At 40.2% G+C, this 9,379-nt stretch overlaps 1 protein-coding gene across 1 annotated transcript; it reads right to left on the bottom strand.

Moving 5' to 3' along the window:
• Positions 1-7,093: 7,093 nt before the first annotated feature.
• On the bottom strand, positions 7,094-8,374 carry LOC143397273 (uncharacterized). The gene has a single exon (XM_076853355.2). The coding sequence runs from the start codon at positions 8,372-8,374 to the stop codon at positions 7,094-7,096; it is 1,281 nt and encodes a 426-aa protein (XP_076709470.2).
• Positions 8,375-9,379: the final 1,005 nt, after the last annotated feature.

The following is a 9,379-nucleotide window of genomic DNA, read 5'->3' as shown; positions in this document are numbered from 1 at the left end:
CCACGGTCCATGAATATGATTTGACAAATTAGTATAATTTTGTAAAGAATCACTCCAAAGAAATTGAGTCACACAAATGTCCATAAAATGCATCTCACAAAGCAGTCTTTGAGTTTGAAGTAGAGCTTTGATTTGCTCTTCTTGAAGGTCATTTTTTTGTTGTTGTTGTTGGAGAACCAAGATGGCAGCATGTAATTGTTGACTGATTCATTTTTGATTCTCAAAAGTGGTGCTGATTTGTTGTGTTATGTGGTTTACAGTCTGGGCAGTCTGTAAAGATTGGGTTAAGGATATTGCAGCAGAGGCAGTAGAAGCTAGCATTGTAATAAGAGAAATGATTCCAGTCACAATGTGGCCAAGAGTTCTTCTGTTCCCTTTAGCCCTCGTTGTAACCAAGGTATATAACTTTCTTCCATAGACTTATTCAATGGTCTGTCAGGTTTATAGGAAGCCAGATAAGAGGAAGCATGCAAACTAAATAAAGAAAAGTACTGAACTTATTGGCTGCAACACATGAAATTAAGCAGCAGGTATTGTTGCTAGAATATGGTATTCCTGTTGAGTTAAAGGAATCATTAGTGGCAAGTCAAAGGATAGAGAGGTGACACAAGCTTGAGAATATAATTTCATATCATCATAAGAGTGGATTGAAACATTGGTTTGTTGATCCGCCCAGTGTATAGTGACATTGATATCTCAAAGCAGAGCCCAGGAGCATGCATCCAAGTTAACAGTTTAAGGCCTGCATGCATGACAAGGATTCCAAGGAAAAGTGATGTTATCAAAAGCTTGTGCAGGGGTACACTGGGAACAAATAGGGACAAAATGCTGTTTACAGGTTCCATTAAACTTTGGATCACAACGTGAATGAAGGTCCAAATGGGTCATCAGAACACACTCATAGAAAAATCCTGCAGAAAACGTAGCGCAAGGATGTGTGGAAATTCTTTCAGTGATGTTATTATGTGTAAAAACTAAATAAAAACAAAGAGGTTTGTCTGGCAAGGCAATGGAGGAGTTCCAGGGTACTTTGGAGAAACCTATTGGAGGAGCAATATCTGTAAACAGGTGAGTTATATTGCTGAATTGAGGAAAGGGCTTATTTCTTTTTACATCTGTTAAGGAAAGGAGGATGAGGGATGAAGGTCCACAAAGGAACAGCCTGTGGGCTCTCAATGTTGAAAGCAATTAAAGGGCAAATGAAGAGTATAGACAGCTGGGAGACATTTTGATGTGAGTTTCTCCCAATCTGTTCAGCCTGTATGACCAGCCCTTTGATGTCACCCCAGGTGATTGGGATGTTTTGTTTCCTTTGCCATTTGATGACCCTTTCTCCTCTTGAGAGTCAGTTGGTGCCTCAGGGAATCAGCGGTCCAGGGTTGCACAAGGCTTGCTGGGACCCAGATTGATTGGTACAGCGTTTTCTGGAAAGACACAAACAAAACTTTACCCTCAGGTTAATAAAGGGTCTGGTGGTTGCTATTGCTGTGTCTGAGGATGCTTCCAGACCCTTGGGGTAACTTTGAGGGACCTATTAATGGCTCCCAATGTCTCTGTATTGGGGTATGGTTAGCATCATCAAACTTTTTAAAAATTAACGTGTTTAAGGTCATATTGGTTAAAATATGAGGATTTGCTTTAGTTAGCAAGGGATTCCCCCCTTTGAGTTTTGTGATTTGAGGCTTAGGATTTTGGTTGGCTCTCTCAAGCATGGCTTCTCCCTGAGGGTTACAAGGAATCACAGTAGAATATTGAATATTCCATTGTGCACAGAATTCAGCAAACTTTGGAAGTATAACTGGACCACTGTTAAACATTAAGTGGAATGCCTGCTGTCATAATGCACGTGAGCATATGTTAAAGGACATGATTAGTTTTTTTCTCCACCATAGGAGTAGCCATAAGTACCTGAGAAAAACTGTCAATAGTGGCATGTACATATTTTCATTTACCAAACAAGGGTATGTGTGTAACATCCATCCGCCATAAAGATAATGCATTTAAACACTGTGGATTGACTCCTGGAGGCTGTAAGGGTCTCAAAGGCAAAAATGGAGCACAACTTTTACAATTTCTATCTGTTTAGCTTGTTGGATAGTGAGTATAGGAGACAACTGTTTGAGGGAGTGGACGGACTAATGGAAATGAGCGTGAGCTCTGGTGCTGATTCCCAATCAGTAATGTATACATTTCCTGTGGTTTGATCTGTTAAACTATTAAGCTTTGAGAGAGTTTCCAGTAACCAGTATGAGCTCTGATATGAATGGTAAACAGTGAATTAGTATATTTCTGGAGCACTCTTTGAAGAGAATAAAGGAATATATCCAAAGCTGGTTTTGATTTACCTTTAATAAAGGAATGAGGAATCTGGGTATAAGATGGGTACAATAAACACTATCAGTAAAGATATTTATAGCTTGTGAAGTTAGCTTTGATGGCCCATGAGATAACTCTAATAATGGAGGTGAGTTATTAGTTATTATAAGGTGGCTCCTTATAAGTACAAGTTTTGTATTCATCCCTGTCAAGATTATAAATGAGGATTACTAGGCCACCAGAAGAACTGGCATCAGAAAAGATGAGTTCAGCTCCAGGGATTGGTTCATCACAAATTGTTTTTGAAAGTGAACTGTTTTACCAATTAAAGCTTGGATAGGTTTCCAAAGAGGTAAATGATCATCCAATTTTCCCGGAAAAGCCATAATTGCACCTAAAACAGGATATTATTTTTTAAAAGAAGGCTCATCTCCTGTTAATAACAAGGTAAGTTGACCAGGTACTAGCCAAAATAATTGAAAAGTCTTAGTGTGCAGATGTGATGTCATCAGACAAAAAAAAAATCTAATTTTGTGGTGATTTTGGAAGAAACATTGGTAGAAAGAAGCACCCATTCTATAGGGTTACCTGGTTCCTGCAATAATGTCCTTGTCAGATTCCATCAACTAAGATGCAAGTTAGCAAGTTGATTATTAACCTTCGGCAAGGTTAATAATTTTAGGAGTTAATTTTAGGAGTTAATCTTGTTAAAAACAAAGGGGATGCATCACCTTCCAAACACTGGAACAGAGGAGGTACAGCCTATGAAGAAACCTGGGGAAATGACTTAAGCCAATTTATGTCTCCTAAAACCTTTTGTAACTCATTCAAAGTAATGGGAGATGTTATATAAATTCTTGGAGCCTGTATTGAGATGTCTGCAGGGGTTAATATGGTTCCCAGAAAGTGAAAAGGAACTAGTTTTTGTGCCTTTTCTGGAGCTGAATTTAAAACCAATTTCTTTAAGCGCTAGTTGGACTAATTGGAAAATAGATTCTAGGTCTGGTGCAGAGCAATGGGCTTAAAGTCATCCATTCGATGAATAATCGTGAGGTCCATACCTTTAAAAAAGGCTCCAAAGCCTCAAACATACAATACTGAGGAATGGTAGGCCTGGTTTTCATGCCTTGTGGTAAAACATCCCATTGCCCTCCTTGACAAGGGACAGCTTGATCCAACAGATGCAGGAGGAATTGAGTCCTCTAGATGGCGATGTTGCAACATCCCTGACAAAGCAGGCTGTAAAGGCCTGTAGCCAGAAGAGGATGCTCCTTGCTCTGAGTTTTTATGTTCTTGCTCCTGTTCTTTCTTCAGTCTCAACATTTGCATTAGATCCCTGTTTTCTTCTACATCTGTGTTATCCTCCTCTTGTTTACCACCCCCACCCCCATCCGAGCAATGCCCAGCACTTTCTTTCATTCTTCTTTGCTTTCTGGTTTCTTTTGATCTTCTCTCCTGGCAACTGCCTGCCCAAACAACAGTGAGTGGGGGCAGGGGAGTGCTAGGCATTGGGATTGGAATTTTCCTGGTCACTTGGGGTCACACTATTCTTCCAAGTCCACTTCACCTTGAACATTAGAGAAGCTGGGTTACCCCCAAGCCTGGTCTCTGAGTGGTCCCCTGGGGAGTTTAGAAGGAACTGCTCCTACAGAGGCTTCCTTCAGGCATTCTGGTCAGTCTCTATGGGGTCCTGATAGTGATTTTGGAGTTTGGGGCCTCTCTCTGTGCTGCAAGTTGCAGGCAGGGCTGTTTGGTCAGATCAGGACACCTGACCAGAGCCCGAGAGTTGATCCTTTGGCCCATGCCTTGCCTTTTGGAGGCAGCCTTGGCAACTTTAAGGGAGACACCCTCTGGCCTTTGGACTGCTGTCTTCACACATAGGAGAGGGTTCTGCCCTGAGTGCCTTAAATTTGCCTGGCAGGTGCCAGTGCCAGTCACTCCCTCTACTTTTTTTTGGCCCAGGAGGTGAGTAGAAAGCAATTTCAGGGTTTGGGTGGAAGACAGCAGGGCAGAGTGTTCTCATGTTGGTGTTATTGACAGATAGCTGCCTTGAAAACACATGGTCCAGGACAGATGTCTTCCTGATTACTCAAAGGCACATTGCCCTGTTTGGGGCAGAGTCCAGCACAAAGTTCTCACTAATACTACATCAAGTACAAGTTAAATTAGCCAATTAACTCATGGAGCAAAGAAAAGAAGCATAAATATAAAACAAATACAATGAGTTTTAATATGAAGAAGTGTTCAACCTCGGTGGTGATTTGAAAAAAAAGATTTACAGTAACGCAATACATGCCATATTAGCAAAAGCACTATATATGCTGTCAATTAATTTGTATAGACTCCTTCCTATATTCTATTGCATGTCACTGGTTAATGCAATTCTGAGGGCATCTCACTGTGGTTGTAACCTATGGAGGCCTCTGTTGGCTTGTCTCTTCAGGTTTTCACATGCTCTAAGTTGTTGGAGCACATGCTGCGAGGGACTCTGTTGCTTCTGTTGTGTGAGGGTTCTCTAATGTAATCAGAAAGGGAAGTTCAATCTCCAGTCCCAATTAGAGAGGAGAATACTTGTCATTTAATAATCACCCATATAGTAACATATATTGAAAATTCACTATGGTTCTCTACAATCTCTCCATCTCCTGGGAAAGGATGATCTGTCTCCAATACTGATTCCTTCTCAGTACCTAATTATCTTTCCAGTTCATGCTGGGAAATTGCTGAACACAGCCTGCTTCTTCTTCCCCTTCCACCAGGGGCCACCACATGTCTCATGCTGCCAGAGTCTATCCCTTCCATTCATTCTGTTTGTGTTCTCAAAACTGACTTTGCTGCTCCTCCCTTTTCTGCTGATCCTTGAAGATGCCCTCGAGCTCTTCCCCTGGTCTTCCTACCTCATCTCATCCCTACAGAACTGGGCTTTCCATTCAGCCTTGGGCAGCAGGGGCTGTGCACTGGGTACATCTAGTTGGCTACTTTCAGCACACCCTATCATAAATTATGATATTGTCTTGAAAATACAACTTAGCCCGTGTCATACTATTGCCCTCTCCATCATAGTAATATTTTTTTTTGTTACACCATTTTCTTCTGGAATACTTTCCTGTATATTCATTTTTCATTGCATTTTCAAGTCTACTATTCTGCCAGGCAGTTGTGTCTTTTGCCCATGGGACCTCTGTCTGCCAAATTCCTGGCCAAATTCCTATCATTAGAATGCCTCCCATCCATAGGACACACACAGGGCTATTTATAAATGAATGCCTCCCATTTTGAGAGTAACCATCCCTTATTAATCTCCAACTGTGTGTGGAAAACCACTTTAGAGTAGTCTGGAAAATACAATCAACCTGAGAGGGTGTGTTCCAAGTTGAAGCCCTGGTTAGGGTCAGTATCTGTGAAGTCAGATTGTGTCCCTAGAATGTGGTCCTGATGAGATTTTCAAACTGATTGACCCTAAATAAAAGGAAGTTCAGCAGAGGTCACATGTTCCCAGAGAAGGGGCACTGAAGAGTCCGGAGCCTGGGAGAAGAGCAAGTCCCTGCTCACCCGAGGAACCCTGCTGGCTGTCTTCTCCATCTCCTCCAACTCTTCTTTCCTTGGGAGTTACCCAGGCAATGGGATGGAAGGCTCCTTGCTTCACAGTGAGAGAAACTGTCTCTGGGCATTTGGGCCATCAGAGCAGCATTTTATGATCTCTAAATTTTATTGTTTCTGCAGGGACTTCTTCACTCTTTCTGACTTGACTCTTAGTGAACCATTTTCCTTTTACTTGAATCTATTTGTGACTTTAGTTTCTTCTTTCATGATTTTACATCTGATACTACCAACAGCCAGTAACCAGTGGTATAAGTCTAAATGATTCATAATTGAAATGGAAATAAATATGGACTATGAAATATGAGGGGGAAGCTGCAATGTATCTGGAAATTAATGAGTTGATCAAACTATGGAATAACACCCACATTTGTGTCAAAGGGAATTGAATTTATAAAATCAATTTAAGTGTGAAATAAAGTAAATTGAAAGTAAATAAAGAGAAGGGAACTTGCATACCACCTCAATCTTTGTTTCTTTTACCTATTGATTGACAGAATAATTGTGCCTATCTGCAGAGTACCAACTGATATTTCCACACCTCTATTCACTGAGTGAATCTACTTCCTCAGTGATACCATGTAATTGTGTGAGAACATCCAAAGCCCCTATTCTACCTATTTTGAAATGTACAAATCCTTACTGTTATAGACATGTGGGTAGAACCAGAGGGCATTTGTTTAGGTGAAATAATCTGTACAAAAATGACAAGAAACTCTGTTGTATTAAAGCAAAGACTCAGCCCTCTAGCAGGTAGTAGAAAAAATATGAGTAGGAGCAAAAATATGTGAATTGTAGAGAAAAATTTTAGTTATTAAATCTTGTAATACCAGGTTATAATATATGCTACAAGAATTCAACTTTGTCTCCATCATGGGTTCCTACATGCAGAACATTGGCAAGACATCTCAAACAGCTGACATTCCCACAGTTGATTTCATGTGCATCTTCTCATGCAGAGTAAGGCAATAAGATTGACTGAAGCCTTTCCCACATAGATGCCACACATGAGGTTTCTCTTTATTGAGCTGGCTCATGTTTTCTAAGGTTAGGGTCTTAAAGAGAGGCCTTTCCACACAGGCTACATTCCAGTGACCACTCTCCAAGGTGACTCTTCTTTGATTTTTTTAATGGTACGGTGATGGTCAAGGACTATGCCACACAGGTGGCATGCATGTTATTTTGCTCCAGTGTGTGTTCTCTCATGAACTCTGAGGCCAGATGATCGACTGAAGGCTTTCCCACACACAGAGCATTTGTATGGTTTCTCTCCAGTATGTGTTTTCTCATGGTGTCTCAGGCCAGAGCATGTACTGAAAGCTTTTCCACATAGGTGACATTTGTATTGTTTGTCTCCAATATGTGTTTTCTCATGGTGTCTAAGGCCAGATGATAGACTGAAGGCTTTCCCACATACATGGCATTTATATGGTTTCTCACCAGTGTGGATTCTCTGATGTGGTTTAAGGTAACACGATTGACTGAAGGATTTCCCACACATGTGGCACTGATAGGGTTTCTCTCCAGTGTGTGTCCTCTGATGAAGTTTAAGGTAGCATGTTTGACCAAAGGATTTCTTACATAATTGACATTGATATGGTTTCTCTCCAGTGTGGATTCTTTTATGTATTTTAAGGTAGCACGATTGGCCAAAGGATTTCCCACAAAATTGGCATTGATATGGTTTCTCTCCAGTGTGGATTCTTGCATGTATTTTAAGGTAGCATGATTGCCCAAAGGATTTCCCACACAGTTGACACTGGTATGGTTTCTCTCCTGTGTGGATTATCTGATGACGTCTAACATGAACTGATTTGCTGAAAGCTTTCCCACACACATGGCATTTGTATGGTTTCTCTCCCTTGTGAATTTTCTCATGCATTTGAAGGCTGTATAATTTACAAAAAGCTTTCTCACACCGATGGCATCTGTATGGTTTCTCTCCAGTATGGACTTTCTCATGTATTTTAAGGTTGTAAGAATTCCTAAAGCCTTTCCCACACACATGGCATTTATTTTGTTTCTCACCTGTTTGGGTTCTCTCATGTTGTGTAAGCTCAGAGCAGTAACTGAAGACTTTCTCAGAAAAATTACGCTTCTTTTCCCCTGTTCTAGTTTCAATGAGTCTGCTTAGATCAGAGGATTGATTAAAGGATTTACTGCATAGACGACGTTCATATTGTATCTCTGCAGGATCATTCTTGTTGCATTTTCTAGGTCCTAAACAATTCCTATGTCCTTTCAAACATTCTTGCCCTTCACATGAGACACAATCATTTTTCTTGTTTTCACCAAGATGCACATTATCAGCAAGGGATCGTCCACAGTGTTTGTTCTCCCAGTGGTTCCTTGCTGGGCGTGTAAACCAAGGTCGAATACATGCAGGGCTGTGACATAGCTCTTCCTCCAAGACTTTCCATTCCAAGGAATTCTCTTTAGCATGAGATTTCTGCTTCATAAAGAAGATGAATATTTCTTAATGATGTCTCCATATAAACTTACAAATTAATTTTTCTACATAAGAATCCATTATAACATGAATATGTAAATCTTTTTACTTTTAATTCCATGAACATTGTAGATAATTCACAGGTGAGCCAAGTATTTTCCATTTGCTAGTATTTAATTTGAAGGGGCTCAAATTAACTTTATGGTCTTCAATATTTCAAGGAATAGCTACATGAGAAATTCTTGTGCATTTGGAGTCTTTTTATTTTTCCCAGAATGCAAGCTATACAGATGTTTTGACACAGAAATTTGGTATTTTCAACATAATCACAGCCATGAAATTGTACTCGGTTACTAATTTATTCCACAGACAGATCTTTAACTTACATAATCAGTGTTCCCATCCTTGAAACTTACCATTGACATGTTGATGGGTGTGTCCTTTCTTTTCAAAACTTCTCTGCATATCATTTCATGTTTTGGATGTGCACTTTCCATTCCTAGAAGAGTTTGAAATACAAATTGTTAGCATGAAATTCAGAGAGACAAAGTTAAAAATCAACAATCTCACGAGAATGTCTTTTTCATCATTGACACTTTCATGGAGGTTATGGCTTAAATCCAGAAAAATTATATTGTTGCAGTAAATTCACTTGCAGGTCAGCATGAGAAAGAAAGAAGAAGCAGAGCAAGCAAAGCAGCAGCAGAAAAGAAGTCCTTTATTGTATACAAGCAATCTTTTTATAGTATTGTGAACAAAGAAGGCAGCCTTCCAACAGCAATAAATCAGGTCTTTCAGCTAATTAAACATAGAATACAGAAGTTTTACTTTATAATCAGAAGTGACCCGCTTCTCATGGCTAATCTACTCTCGGCCTGGGGCATGCCGAGCTCTGATCTTGTTAAGAACAGATAATAAAATTTTTCTCAGTGCCCTCCTAGCCCACTTGGCAGAACATCCTGTTTGCAGGCAAGTCCTCCCAAGGACAACAGACACCTCGTTTTCAAGCATGTC

Source organism: Callospermophilus lateralis, chromosome 4 (assembly GCF_048772815.1).
Source record: "Callospermophilus lateralis isolate mCalLat2 chromosome 4, mCalLat2.hap1, whole genome shotgun sequence".
NCBI classification, from domain to species: Eukaryota; Metazoa; Chordata; class Mammalia; order Rodentia; family Sciuridae; genus Callospermophilus; species Callospermophilus lateralis.
The sequence above is the reverse complement of the archived record's forward strand: the minus strand, read 5'-3'. Positions and strand labels throughout refer to the sequence as shown.

Bases quoted from the DNA above. Each gene is read 5' to 3' on its own strand.
- LOC143397273 (XM_076853355.2), bottom strand. From the start codon at position 8,374: ATGAAGCAGAAATCTCATGCTAAAGAGAATTCCTTGGAATGGAAAGTC.